Raw genomic sequence first — 14,183 nt, 5'->3', positions numbered from 1 at the left:
AGACAGTCCCTGTCCCAGAGAGCCAAGCTCCCACTGCCCCACCCAGCAGCAACAGCTCCATCGCCCGTGAAGCTGCACGCAGGGCAGCTCTCTGCTCATCTACTGCAGGAGGGGCTCAAGCAGCCAGTGCCCCCTTGGCTGCTCTGGAACCTGTCCTAGAGGTGAGGCAGGGGACAGGCGGAGCTGAGAGTGCCCGAGGCAACTCTGCATGCAGCCGGCTGGCTGCCTCTGCATGCAGGGAAGCAGCTACGGACACAAAGCTCTGGTGTGGCACCGAGGATGCATGGTAGTTAGGAGCCAGCATCCTCCCTTGAAGTCCCAGCTCCGGGTGCAGGAGTTACCCACTGCCCGTGGGGGGTGGGCTGACACAGACAGCCCGGCATGGTCTCACCAGAGACAGACACCCAGCGAGCACCGTACAAATGGTTTATTGGCCTAATAACAGACTCCTCCGCAGAGACCCCTCCCCCGGGCCTGGTCAGAGCAGCTTACCCACCCAGGAGTTAAATCAATCACCCCCCGGTAACACGCCAACAGCCCTTGCTTCAAGGGCAAAGGGCCCATTTAACGCCCCCTACAAACAACTGGACACAACTGCTAACCCATCGGAGCCATTGGTGGGGCCCAAGCCCCGCTGCACCCCAGCCCCTGCCCAGCGAGATGCTCAGCTACTCTACAGCAACACTCTTTGGAACAAGCCCCACAAGGTCGCCTGGGCTGTGCCCCATCCCTCGGGCGAACACGTCAGCCCATCATTCAGCAGCAATGGTCTGGGGCCCTAGCGAGGGCTCCTTGCAGAGAGGCAAGGCAGGGGGGATGAGAAAGCAACAAACACGAGGACTGTGCTATAGGAGAGCACAGCCAGAAGCTGGCAGGGGGCTGGCTACCTCCCAACACGCACGGCAGAATCATGCCCCTAAGCAGGCAGAATCCCGGCACCTGGCACATCCCCCTGCAGAGGCTGACGACATCGAACAAGTCCCTTGCCAAGCCCCTGGCTCCCACACCCACTCCAGCCCGACTCGCCGTGGAATCAGACAGCCAGGAGGGTGGCAGCGGTGAGAACTCCCCACCCCTGGACAAGTCCCACAGCCCTTAATGACAAGGTCAGAAAGTCAGCGTCCCAGCCACGCAGCCAAGGCTCAGCGCAGCCAGGCTCTGGCCCCAGGAGGGTCCATGTTCACTGCAGCTCGCCCAGGAACGCTAGCAGCGCCTCGTGGAACTCGCGAGGCTTCTCCAGGTAGCAGGCGTGGCCAGCGTCAGGCAGTGCCACCACCTTGTGCTTTGGGAGCTGCTGCAGGCTCTGCAGGGACTGAGCGCCCAGGCCGGTGTCGCGCTCACCATAGATGATCAAAGTTGGCGTCTGCAGAGAGATGGGGAGAACTTCAGTCGTCAGCCCCTTTGCCACCCCCCAGCAGCGGGAGACGGGCTACAGACCCCCACTCGCCTGCGCTGCCCCGAGAGTACGGCATGAGGGACTCAAGTGACCTGGAGAGCAGTGTAGTCCTGAGACAGGGCAGACGTGTCCAGGCAGAGTGCAACCCAGGGCCCACTGGGAGCCTGGGGCCCCAAGCCCCCAAGCCAGAGCCCCAGGGAGCCTGGACCATGCCCCCCCAGTCCCAGAGAGCATGAGGCTGCCCCTCCCACACACAGCGCCCCGGGGAGCGAGGCCCACAGGCTCCTCAACACCCCCTCCCTCCACATACACACACAGCCCCCTAGCCCCAGCGAAGCCTGTAGCTGAGCAGGGGAGCTGTACTGCAGCCAGCTGGGCCGACAAGCCGTTGCTGCAGTGACTGGAGAAGCTCAGGGCTGCACTCACAAAGCTGGACAAGTTCCTCTGTGAGTCAGGCCCTGATTACCCTCCCCACCCCCTTTCCTTCCCACCAACCAGCTAAGAAGCCTTTGCTCTAGGGACCAGCTCTGTCTCCTGCCCCAGAGCCAGACGCTTCCCTTTCCCTGCCGTACCTGGACCTGCTGGTACTGCTGGGACATGTAGTCCTGGGTCCCCACAGGTGCGATGGGCACAAAGCCCTTCAGCTGCGTCCCGTGCACCAGGACGAAGGGGATGGAATAGCGGCCACTCATGGATGGGCTGATCAGAACAGGCCTCTGGATCCCCAGCTCCTTCAGCACATGCTGCAGGAAGGCGACGCGGCCCTGCTCCGTGGAGACGGCATCAGAAGGCGGGGAGTTGCCATAGCCTGCGGAGGAGGAGGAGGGGTTAGCGTGCCCCAAAGGCCCAGGTGCAGGTGTCTGCATGAGGAGCCAGAGCCCATAGCAGTAGGAAGGTTTCACCATCCTAAACCTTTCCCCCACCCCCCACCCCAGCGAGGAGCCAGTGCAATAGAGATTTCTTGTGGGACATGCACGTTAATTAGCAGACATGCTGGGTTTGGATGCCAGCAGGACTCACATATGCTAGTCTTGCCACATCTCCAGAGCAACATGGAACAGTGTCGCAAAACCAAAATCCCTGCCGAAGCCCCAGCCTTCTGCCCAGTGCATACGGGCAGCACCCCGGGAGAGGAACAGATCCGAGGGCGCAAGCATGGTCTAGGTAGTGAACATCACTAGACACGTGACTCCCTGGAACTGACCACTTAAAGAGGTACAGTCACTTTGGCACATGCTAGCTGGCTGGCGGGCAGAGGGAGATGGGGGCTATGGCTGCAGGCAGAAATTAACTTGAATACATGGGTGGCATATTCCTACCAGGCAGGTCGATAGCAATGGAGCGATATCCTTCTTCTGAGAGCAGGGTCAGCGTCCCCAGGTCCTCCCAGGTCTTGGAAGTGAAAGCCTGGCCATGCAGAAAAATCACCTCCAGCCTGCAGAAGACATGACAGCAGGTAGAGGGGCACCCGCCAGGAGGGAAATGGGACCCACCCTGCTGTGGCTGGGGCAGGGGAGGCTGTTTCTGTGCTAGTTTACCAGCAGGAGAGCTTGGGGCTGTTAGGATGACAGACGCTATGTTTTGTTTGTCATCATTATCTACTCAGATCCATGGTGGCCTCTGGATCAGCTGCTCCACATTCAGATTTGGCTGATCCCTGCTGAACACATAGGGGAGTCACTTCCCCCAACGGAGTAGTGCAGCCACCTCTGGGGTGGAACGCAGCAGCAGTTAAAGACCTCTTTAATGTTTTTAATGAAGTAAACACTAATGGGAATTGTGTGATCATGGGAGACTAACTTCCCAGATATAGACTGGAGGACAAGTGCTAGTAACAATAATAGGGCGCAGATTTTTCTGGATGTGATAGCTGATGGATTTCTTCACCAAGTAGTTGAAGAACCAACAAGAGGGGATGCCATTTTAGATTTGGTTTTGGTGAGTAGTGAGGACCTCATAGAAGAAATGATTGTAGGGGACAACCTTGGTTTGAGTGATCATGAGCTAATTCAGTTCAAACTAGATGGAAGGATAAACAAAAATAGATCTGGGACTAGGGTTTTTGACTTCAAAAGGGCTACCTTTAAAGAATTAAGGAAATTAGTTAGGGAAGCGGATTGGACTGAAGAACTTGTGGATCTAAAGGCGGAGGAGGCCTGTGTCATGAATAGTTAGTAAAGGGTTAAAGCATAGTACCTGGTGGGCACCTGACCTGAGGACCAATCAGGGAAGAGAATTTGAAACTCCTAGGAGGGAACTTTTCCCTCTGTTTGGGGGGTCTTTGTCTTTGGCCGTTTGGAATTACAAGAGTCCAGATGTTTTAATCAAGTCTACCAGCTTCCACCTTTCTGAACTAATTTCTTCTAGTCAAGATAGTGAGTATTAGAAAAATACTTTGTGTCCTTATCTAATAATCCTATGTTTGCAATTCTGTGTGTTTGTTGTTGATTATTCTTAATTCTGCTTGTACTGGTTGTACTGAGAAAGAGAGAGGATTCTCTCCAGAACGTAGCAAGGTTATACCCTATGAGTGTCCAGCTTGGACTCATAGAGATTCTGTATTTTCTTGTTTTTCTTTTAATAAATTCTTTCTATAAAGATTTGATTAAATCCCTTCTACTGTGGATCGGGGAAGGGGCCGAGACACTCTCTCTCAGTGATTCACAGAGTTGAATCAGTGTATATCTCTCCAGGGTGGCTGGGAGAGAGAGGGGGGGGGGGGGGAAGTGGGCTGCTTCCCTGTGTGTGTGAGATTCAAGGAGTTGAATCAAGGTATCTCTGTCTCCAGAGCAGGCTGGAGAGAGGGGGGAGGGGGAAGGTTCCTCCTCTGTGAATTGATCTGTGTTCCCAGAGAGTGTCTTTAAAGGGAGACAGGGGGGAAACAGGGGTGTCCCGGCCCACGAAATTGACCGGGTGGTGGCAGCAAAAGGGGAGACCTACCCTAGGATTTTAGGGTGGGGGAATACATGCGGGTCCTCACTTTGAAACCGCCCAGTTTCAAGTGAGGGTAGACTCTGACAGCCTGGAATTACTTTAAGTCGAAGCTGCAGAAACTATCAGAAGCCTGCATCCCAAGAAAGGGGGAAAAAAACCATAGGCAGGAGTTGTAGACCAAGCTGGGTGAGCAAGCATCTCAGAGAGGTGATTAAGAAAAAGCAGAAAGCCTACAAGGAGTGGAAGATGGGCGGGATTAGCAAGGAAAGCTACCTTAGTGAGGTCAGAACATGTAGGGATGAAGTGAGAAAGGCCAAAAGCCATGTAGAGTTGGACCTTGCAAAGGGAATTAAAACCAATAGTAAAAGGTTCTATAGCCATATAAATAGGAAGAAAACAAAGAAAGAAGAAGTGGGACCGCTAAACACTGAGGATGGAATGGAGGTTAAGGATAACCTAGGCATGGCCCAATATCTAAATAAATACTTTGCCTCAGTCTTTAATAAGGCTAATGAGGAGCTTAGGGATAATGGAAGGATGACAAATGGGAATGAAGATATGGAGGTAGATATTACCACATCTGAGGTAGAAGATAAACTCGAACAGCTTAATGGGACAAAATCGGAGGGCCCAGATAATCTTCATCCAAGAATATTAAAGGAACTGGCACATGAAATTGCAAGCCCATTAGCAAAAATTTTTAATGAATCGGTAAACTCAGGGGTTGTACCGTATGACTGGAGAATTGCTAACATAGTTCCTATTTTTAAGAAAGGGAAAAAAAGTGATCCGAGTAACTATAGGCCTGTTAGTTTGACATCTGTAGTATGTAAGGTCTTTGAAAAAAATTTTAAGGAGAAAGTAGTTAAGGACATTGAGGTCAATGGTAATTGGGACAAAATTACAACATGGTTTTACAAAAGGTAGATCGTGCCAAACCAACCTGATCTCCTTCTTTGAGAAGGTAACAGATTTTTTAGACAAAGGAAATACAGTAGATCTAATTTACCTCAATTTCAGTAAGGCATTTGACATGGTTCCACATGGGGAATTATTAGTTAAATTGGAAAAGATGGGGATCAATATGAAAATTGAAAGGTGGATAAGGAACTGGTTAAAGGGGAGACTACAACGGGTCGTACTGAAAAGTGAACTGTCAGGCTGGAAGGAGGTTACTAGTGGAGTTCCTCAGGGATCAGTTTTGGGACCAACCTTATTTAACCTTTTTATTACTGACCTTGGCACAAAAAGCGGGAATGTGCTAATAAAGTTTGTGGAGGTATTGCTAACACAGAGAAGGACCGGGATATCATACAGGAAGATCTGGATGATCTTGTAAACTGGAGTAATAGTAATAGGATGAAATTTAATAATGAAAAGTGCAAGGTCATGCATTTAGGGATTAATAATAAGAATTTTAGTTATAAATTCGGGACATATCAGTTAGAAGTAACAGAGGAGAAGGACCTCGGAGTATTGGTTGATCACAGGATGACTATGAGCCGCCAATGTGATATGGCCATTAAAAAAGCTGATGCACTTTTAGGATGCATCAGGCGAGGTATTTCCAGCAAAGATAAGCAGGTGTTAGTACCGTTATATAAGGCACTGGTGAGACCTCATCTGGAATACTGTGTGCAGTTCTGGTCTCCCATGTTTAAGAAGGATGAATTCAAACTGGAACAGGTTCAGAGACGGGCTACTAGGATGATCCGAGGAATGGAAAGCCTGTCTTATGAAAGGAGACTCAAAGAGCTTGGCTTGTTTAGCCTAACCAAAAGAAGGTTGAGGGGGGATATGCTTGCTCTTTATAAATATATCAGAGGGATTAATATTAGGGAGGGAGAGGAATTATTTAAGCTTAGTACCAATGTGGACACAAGAACAAATGGGTATAAACTGGACACTAGGAAGTTTAGACTTGAAATTAGACGAAGGTTTCTAACCATTAAAGGAGTGAAGTTCTGGAACAGCCTTCCAAGGGGAGTAGTGGGGGCAAAAGTCATATCTGGCTTTAAGACTAAGCTTGATAAATTTATGGAAGGGATGGTATGATGGGATAGCCTAATTTTGGCAATTGATCTTTGATTATCAGCAGGTAAGTATGCCCAGTGGTCTGTGATGGGATATTAGATGGGATGGGATCTGAGTTACTGCAGAGAATTCTTTCCTGGGTGCTGGCTGATCGCCATATTTGGGGTCGGGAAGGAATTTTCCTCCAGGGCAGATTGGCAGAGGCCCTGGAGGTTTTTCGCCTTCCTCTGCAGCATGGGGCATGGGTCACTTGCTGGAGGATTCTCTGCAGTTTGAGGTCTTCAAACCACAATCTGAAGACTTCAATAACTCAGACATAGGTTAGGGGTTTGTTATAGAAGTGGGTGGGTGAGATTCTGTGGCCTGCTTTGTGCAGGAGGTCAGACTAGATGATCATAATGGTCCCTTCTGACCTTAAAGTCTATGAGTCTATGTTTCAGAGCTCACCAAACTGTGTAGACAGGAAATGCACAAACACCAGCCCTGCAGTTTCAATTGGACGGCCATTTAAGAGTAGCCAAGATTTGGGATTGGCACAAGGGACTTAAAGAGAGTAGCACCAGCTGCTGAATCACCCACCCCAGGTTTTCCTTGGAAGTCTCCCACTCCTGTACCAGGTGAGCCAGACCCTGCTCATCCTAGGAGCTCGGATAAGAGCACAGAGTCCGGATAGCTGATCTAGGATACAGACTGCTTAGGGTGACCCACGGTGCTGACTCCATAACCAGCTCTGGTGGCCAGAAGACAGAACAAGGAGTAATGGTCTCAAGTTGCAGTGGGAGAGGTTTAGGTTGGATATTAGGAAAAACCTTTTCACTAGGAGAGTGGTGAAGCACTGGAATGGGTTACCTAGGGAGGTGGTGGAATCTCCTTCCTTAGAGGTTTTTAAGGTCAGGCTTGACAAAGCCCTGGCTGGGATGATTTAGTTGGGGATTGGTCCTGCTTTGAGCAGGGGGTTGGACTAGATGACTTCCTGAGGTCCCTTCCAACCCTGATATTCGATGATTCTATGATTCTAAGACTAACCCACCTTTTGGGGCTGGGAGTCCCAGCTCTCTGGAGCAGGAAGCCTTCTCTGAATAAGATGGACGGGCTCCCTGCAATGGTCCCCGTTAGGACGGTGACGTTGACATCTCGCTGGCCTTTCTCCTCAGCCCTGGCCTGGGCCTTGTGGCTGCCTGCCCTGGACGTGAACCTCTCGTGCTGGATGGCAGGGAGCAACAGGTAGAGGACAAAAGTGACAAGAACCCCAAGGACCAGCAGCCCCAGTCTGTTGCGGATCAAAGCCATCGTCAGCCGTTCTGAAAGGGGCAGAGAGAGAAGGTGAACGTGTTGTGGCTCAGACAGCACAATGCACAGCAAGGCCCAGCCATGGGAGAGGAGACAAGGGACCTTACGGCTCAACAATGACCAGCAGAGGGATGGATACTCGACCAGGGGCAACACACGCACACTAAGGTAGCACCATTATCTCCCAGGGCAACCTCCCAATCAGGAATGCACCCTTCCCCACCCAAATACCAGGCATCATGTGGGGTGGGGTAGGGGGGAGGAACGACGACACCCAAGGTAGATTCTGGCTCCCAGCTTTTTGGGGGGGATGATAAGGCTTCCTTTATCCCTGAAGTCTCATGCATGGTCATAGGCCAGAAGAGACATTTGGGGGAACGCGGCAGAGCTCAGACAGACTGGTGCTACGGTCACTAAGACAAGACACTTCAGCAGGTCCAGGGTCAGAGGTCAATTCAGGCTGGGTCCTACCCTGTCTAGGGCTCAGGGAAGCAGCTGGCGTTGGTGACTAGGAGTGAGAGTGAGGCAGAGAGACCATCTTGGTCATGCCTGAATGGAGGCAGACTGGTCTGGAGCCCCCTGGGCTGGGGCTGTGACCCCAGCACGTGCACCATGTTAGGTAGCAACAAATGCCCTCACTGTACCTCTCCCCGCCCCAAATCACTTACCCCTGGGAACCAGCTAGTGCTGGGGGGTCACTGCGCAGAGGAAGAGTTTAACAGACAGGTGCCCCTTGCAGAGACAGGTCCAGTCTGGCCCACCTGGCACTGGCAGGACTCCTCCCCGCAGAGGCTTTCACAGCCAGCTCACTCCCCAGTCTGTGGTTTCTATGCCGCTCCACCCCAACGCAGGCCCCGACACTGATCTCCCACGCACTCCCCCTGCCTCCCCTTTACTGTCCCTGTGGGCTTTTCCCCATCTGCAGCCTCCTGCTGCCCCCACAACCGCCCCCCGCCCAACCCATCACTCCCAACCTTCCGGAACCTTCCCAGCTCAATGTTCCATCCCACCCCCCAACATACCTGCAGGGCATGCAACAGCCCTGAGAAAACATGGGTCAAATTCCAAGAGACGGGTGGCAGACTCCCTCCAGATCCCCCAGCATGGTAGCATCTAAAGGCCCCCCAACTGGCCCTCCCCCCGACAGTTATGGCTATTGCAGGCACCTGGCTGCTACTATAAGGAGCTGCTCCCGGATGCATGTTCTACTATTCAGGAAACTTCGCACTCATGTCACCTGGCACATCTTCAGGGGCAGCCTACAGCAGGGGTTGGCAACCTTTCAGAAGTGGCGTGCCGAGTCTTCATGTATTCACTCTAATTTAAGGTTTTGCATGCCGGTAATACATTTAAACATTTTTAGAAGGTCTCTTTCTATAAGTCTATATTATATAACTAAACTATTGTTGTATGTAAAGTAAATAAGATTTTTAAAATGTTTAAGCAGCTTCATTTAAAATTAAATTAAAATGCAGAGCCCCCCGGACTGGTGGCCAAGACCCGGGCAGTGTGAGTGCCTCTGAAAATCAGCTCATGTGCCACCTTCGGCACACGTGCCATAGGTTGCCTATCCCTGTCCTACAGGCATGGCGCTCGCCTCCTTACAGGGGGCTTAGTGCCAGGGCATCAGACAGATGGCCCTAGACAGCAGCGTCCCTTAACCCACAACACAGGTGCTGCAGCAGTGAAAGCTTCCCCCTTCCCAGCCCACAGTGTGAGGGACCCAGCTATAAGGGAGGAAGCAGAGGCCAGTCTCCATGGAGGCCAGTTATCCACAAACCTGCCTGCTAGGAAGCACCAACCCAGACGGGGTTTGAGCAGGTACCCTGGAGACTCCGCAGCCCATTATTCAATCTTCTGCACTATCCAGCCCCTTCTACAGCAAGGTTTTAAATCTGAACCCCTGGGTTGCAGCACATCACAAGACAGAGCACGGCCAGAGAGAACAGCCACCGCTAGCAGATTAACAGAATGCTGGGCTGGGCTGGGCTGCCCTCCCTGCACAGTCATTACACCCTCCTTGACACACAGGGCAATGCACTTCACTGCACCCCAGTGTAGAGGGGCCCCACACAACACCCTAAGGAGTTCAGTGCTGTCTGGAGTCCTTGGCAGGCCCTGCACTGGGGGAATTCTCCCGCACAGCAGAGAGGGGACGGAAGGGCCCGTACAGAGTTGGCTCTGCAGGAGGCTCACAAGCGAAGACACGCTTGCAAGGAGAAACAACTCCCTACTTGCTGCTTGGGAGACACTTTCTGTAATTAATTTGGCGGGCATGAGAAGAATGCCACAGGTGATTGCTCTCGGTCAGAGGGGCCCACCTGCTGTACTCTATTGTTCCCAGACAGCACTGAGGGGCCCAGCATCCTCCAGGTGCCCCAATTATTCCCTGTGTCGTGTGGGCAGCAGCTATGTCTCAGGGATGAGATTTTCAAAGGCCTGTCCAGACAGCAAGCCACGCAAGCTGCATGGGAGCCCTGAGGCTGGGCACGTACTCTGCGCTATTTGCTTTCAAGGGCTTTTGATGTTTGGCCAGCAGCATTTCAAAGAAGCCCAAACACACAGAGGGAATGAGACCTTTGAATGAGGACAGGTTCTCCCCACAGGCACTAGCCTGTATGGCAGATCACCTGACTCAAGCTGAAAGCTGTCCTGTCATCAAGATGCAAGCAACTGACGTGATGGTAACTGACATGCATCTGATCCAGGAGGGCCCCAATGCACTTCACAAGTGACACTGGAAGCTCACTTCTTCCACCACTGACATGCAGCCACTTCTGGGGTGAAACATAATAGCTGCTTGATGATGCACAGCAACACTCATTTATTATTTGTATTATGGCTGGGCCAAGGGCCTCCACCTATGGATGAGGCCCCCACCATGCTAGGAGTTGTACGAATACAGAACAAAGCGACAGTCCTTGCTTCCAAGAGCTGCCAATCTAAGCACACAAATACAGAGGAGGAAAAATACTGTAGACAGGAGAACCAAAGGCAGGGGAGGCTTTAAGCAGGGAGAAAGCAGCTGCCTTGGGAGCCTCAGATGATTGAGGTATGGTGTGTCCAATTAACTGAGTGGCTTATCCACATGACAAACAGAGCAAACACAACTCCCCCTTATTGAGCATACCCCTAAGGAACTCAGCACTCAACGCTGAACTGCTTTGCTAGAAGTGCCCCAGGATCTTTACTGTCCACCAGCAGGCAGGCCCTGGGCCTTCCACTTTAGGCTCAACCTTGCTCTCTGCACCCACTACCGACTTGTCTGATCTCATCCAGCAGGCGGGCTGCAGACGCGCAGTCCCTGAAGACATAGGTTTGCCCCCGGCACAAGACCTTTAGTTTGGCAGGGTACAGGACGTAGGTCTGAACCCCCTCCTTCACAAATGCTTGCTTGAGCACCACGAGGCGCTGCTGCCGGGCGTGCGTGGCAGGGCTGAGGTCAGGGAAGAAGGAGACCTTGGGGCCTTGGAATTTGGTCGCTCGGCAAGCCCATGCTGCCCGCAGAATTTGCTCTCCAGACCAGAAATCAGAGAGGGTCATTAGCACAGTGCCAGTGCCAGCCACCCGGGCACCGCCACCCGCTTCCCTTGTGGGAAGCCGATACGCACTTTCTATACGCATAGGAGCTTCCTTCGCATTTAAGCCCAGGTGAGCCAGCACCAGGTTTTCCAAGAAAGGGATCAGGTCTGTGTCTCCCACAGTGGCTGGAACCCCAATGACCCCGACGTTCCGGGCCCACACCCTGTTCTCCAGCCCGGTGCTCTGTCTCCAGGCTGCCCAGGGCCAGCTCTCTCATCAGAGCTGCGTGCTTCAGCATGCAGCTTTGCGTGGTCACAACCTTGGTATCCAGGGCTTCCACCCAGCCGGACATCTCCTCCAGGCATTTCACCAGCTTATGCAGCTCCTCTGAGAAGGAAGCCAAGGCTTCACCCAGGGCAGCCTGCTCCGAGATGACCTGGTCCAGCCGCTCTGGCAGGGCATCTGCTGCAGAGAGGCACGTGCCATGCTTGCCTTCACGGGCAGAGAGACGCTCTGTCACCTGTTCCCTTCTGGGCATCTTTGAACCAGAGCAGAAGAGTCTGTCCCACAAAACCCCACCCCACCTGGGCGCATCAGGGCAGGTGCCAGGGTCACCCGTGCGCGATGAAGCAGGAGTTCCGCTGGGAGAAGCTTCGGGCTGCCAGACCCACCTCTGCCCAAGTGTCCCGGGACACGCCCTTGTTTATCAGCTTCCCCTCCCCACTCCCCGCCTCCAGCCGCGCCACGGGCGCTCCAAAGTAGCCGGCCCCCACGGCTAGAGCCCCTCCCCGCAGCATCGCAGTGCGCCCGAGCGACTCCGACTCCGGGCCTGTGCACCCGTGACCGGCTCCCCCTGCACCGGGGCCATCGCCCGCCCCCGGCGGGGGGCAGCCCTGGTTACCAGCACGCCTAGGCCAGCGCGCCGGAGCCCCCCCCCCAGGCGCGCCGGAGCCCAGCGCAGGCGGGGCCAGCTGGCCAGGCGGATCCAGCGCCCCAGTCCCCGGGGACCGCACGCACTTACCGCCTTGCTGCGCAGCGCCCGACAGCCGCCGCCTCCGCCCGGGCTGGTGTGGCAGTGAAGCGGCTCCCCCCTGCGCTGCCAGCCCGAATCGAGCCCCACAGTCCCACCTAGCGGGGGAAGGCGAGAACGCGCAGCTGCGGACAAACGGCTCCGCGCTCGTCCCTAGCCCAGCTGCTGCAACCACCACTCTGCGCGCTTGGGGAGCCTCAGAGCGGGTGGACTGGGACAGGGCTGAGCCGGGGGAATCACACTCCCCAACCGCCTGGGGGGGGTGCCCTTTTATTCCTCCTTCCCGTCCCCGTGTGGGCACCCTCCCAAGGCAGGTGATGGGGGCAGTTTGGAGGGTGAGGCTGTACAGGCCCTCAGGGGATTTTTGAGCCTGGTCTCTAAGGATTTCATCTCCCTCTGGAGTTTCAGAATGGGTGGGGAGGTTTGGGGGGTATCCCTAGTCCTGCCCCACCTCCCTGGCCGTCCCTTCAAGGTGTCCCTGGTTTTATCCCTAGAGCTTTTTTCTCCCTCTCGTTTGTGATTCTTTACAACCCTTTACCCCACAGATCTTCCCCACAGCCAATCCCACGCACCCTTGGAAAATCTGCCCTGCACTCCCCTACTCTGTTTTAAAAGCACTCTACCTAAAACCTCCAGGCCCTGGCCCAATGGGGCCCTGCCCTGAGCTGTTCCCAAATGCTACTGTACAGCAAACAACAAATCTCACAACCCCACCACAAAGCAGCAATGGTCATCTCTGGGGGGAAACCAAGGCACAGATTAACTAGCACTCAGGGTAACAAAATCGGGTTTAGAATTCAAGACTCCATCATGCTGCACCTTAACCCACCTTGTCAGTTACTGCCACACATTCCAGGTACACTCCACTCACGCTCCAGCCCTGCTATTGTATTGCTTCCTCCCTTTTCCCCTTTGGCTGCTCTCCGCTCCCTCCTTTCCTCCAAACAGGGGCTCATAGTGCTCAGCTGTAGTAGACACCCCACCCCCACTCCAGAATTCAACCAGCTGTTCACATCAATGAAACAATTACCAAGTCTGCTACATTTCTCCACTAGGCTCCCAGACCAAGCACCCTTCAGCAGCTCTCCCTTGGTAAACAGGCCTCAGAGCAAAAACCTGGGAGTGATGGGAGGAGAATCCAGCAGTAGAGGGGCCCATCTTGTGTCAACTTCCTGACTCAGCTCATTTGAAATAAGGGCTATGTAGCAAAATACTCAGCTCTGCCTGTGCTGAGCAAAAATACCTGATGTGGTGCTGGTAACCACTGCAAACTGGGAAAGGACCTGACAACTTTTGCTTATATTTATTTACCTAGCAAGACAGCTTCACTGCAAACTGTAATTACTCTAAAGCCACCATCCCCAGCCTCCTTCTGTTCTTCACACTCCCAGATGCTATGGGGGACTCTTAGGCCCTGCCAATGCTGGGATGCAAACCATCCTAGGTGCAGCTGTGCCAGTACTGCCAGGGTTCAGATGACAGGGCAGAGGGGGATACAACCTTCATTTTGCACATTTCACTCTTTTGCTCCTCAGTTCCCCATGGCCCAATGCAAACTCTGCCACCCCCATCTCTGTGGGGAAGAAGGAGGCAGGACACGTTCAAATGAAACTGGCAGCATGGAGTAAGCTGATCTCTTCCTCCAACTGCAATATCCAATCCGAACCTCACTGCAAACAGAGTCCAGCTCTCATGGCTCAGCACCCCACCTGAATTTCACACAGCAGTGTCCTGTTCCCGTCCCTGATAGCAGCCATGGCTAGCCATGCAGAAGTGGTGTGGGAGGTTCTGGTACATGGTGGACACCAGTGGCTAACCACATAGAAGTGGCACAGGAGAAGTGCAGGTTGGGGGACCAACTTGGATTCTTTCCTGCTCCCTGTACAAAAAAAAATACTGGACAATACTGGAATGGTTGCAGAGATCCTAGAGCTATATCTCCCCTGTTTCTCTTCACAGCTGAATTATTTGCCTCTG

The 14,183-nt window shown here is 53.3% G+C and overlaps 1 protein-coding gene across 3 annotated transcripts; it reads right to left on the bottom strand.

Moving 5' to 3' along the window:
* Positions 1-412: 412 nt before the first annotated feature.
* On the bottom strand, positions 413-13,177 carry ABHD14A (abhydrolase domain containing 14A). Of its 3 annotated transcripts, XM_045022931.1 has the most exons (6): positions 13,036-13,167; positions 12,198-12,304; positions 7,395-7,665; positions 2,716-2,831; positions 1,969-2,204; positions 413-1,363 (listed from the first exon to the last, which is right to left on the bottom strand). In XM_045022931.1, the coding sequence occupies exons 3-6, from the start codon at positions 7,652-7,654 to the stop codon at positions 1,181-1,183; spliced, it is 795 nt and encodes a 264-aa protein (XP_044878866.1). In that variant the 5' UTR covers positions 7,655-7,665; positions 12,198-12,304; positions 13,036-13,167; the 3' UTR covers positions 413-1,180. The 3 variants fall into 3 exon arrangements, with proteins under 3 accessions (XP_044878866.1, XP_044878865.1, XP_044878864.1); XM_045022930.1 differs by lacking the exon at positions 12,198-12,304 and having other exon boundaries at positions 13,036-13,177; XM_045022929.1 differs by lacking the exons at positions 12,198-12,304; positions 13,036-13,167 and adding an exon at positions 11,761-11,841.
* Between the last annotated feature and the right edge of the window lie 1,006 nt (positions 13,178-14,183).

The sequence above is a fragment of the Mauremys mutica genome, chromosome 7 (genome assembly GCF_020497125.1).
Source record: "Mauremys mutica isolate MM-2020 ecotype Southern chromosome 7, ASM2049712v1, whole genome shotgun sequence".
In the NCBI taxonomy this organism is placed as follows: Eukaryota; Metazoa; Chordata; order Testudines; family Geoemydidae; genus Mauremys; species Mauremys mutica.
This window is presented reverse-complemented; position numbering and strand designations above follow the sequence as displayed.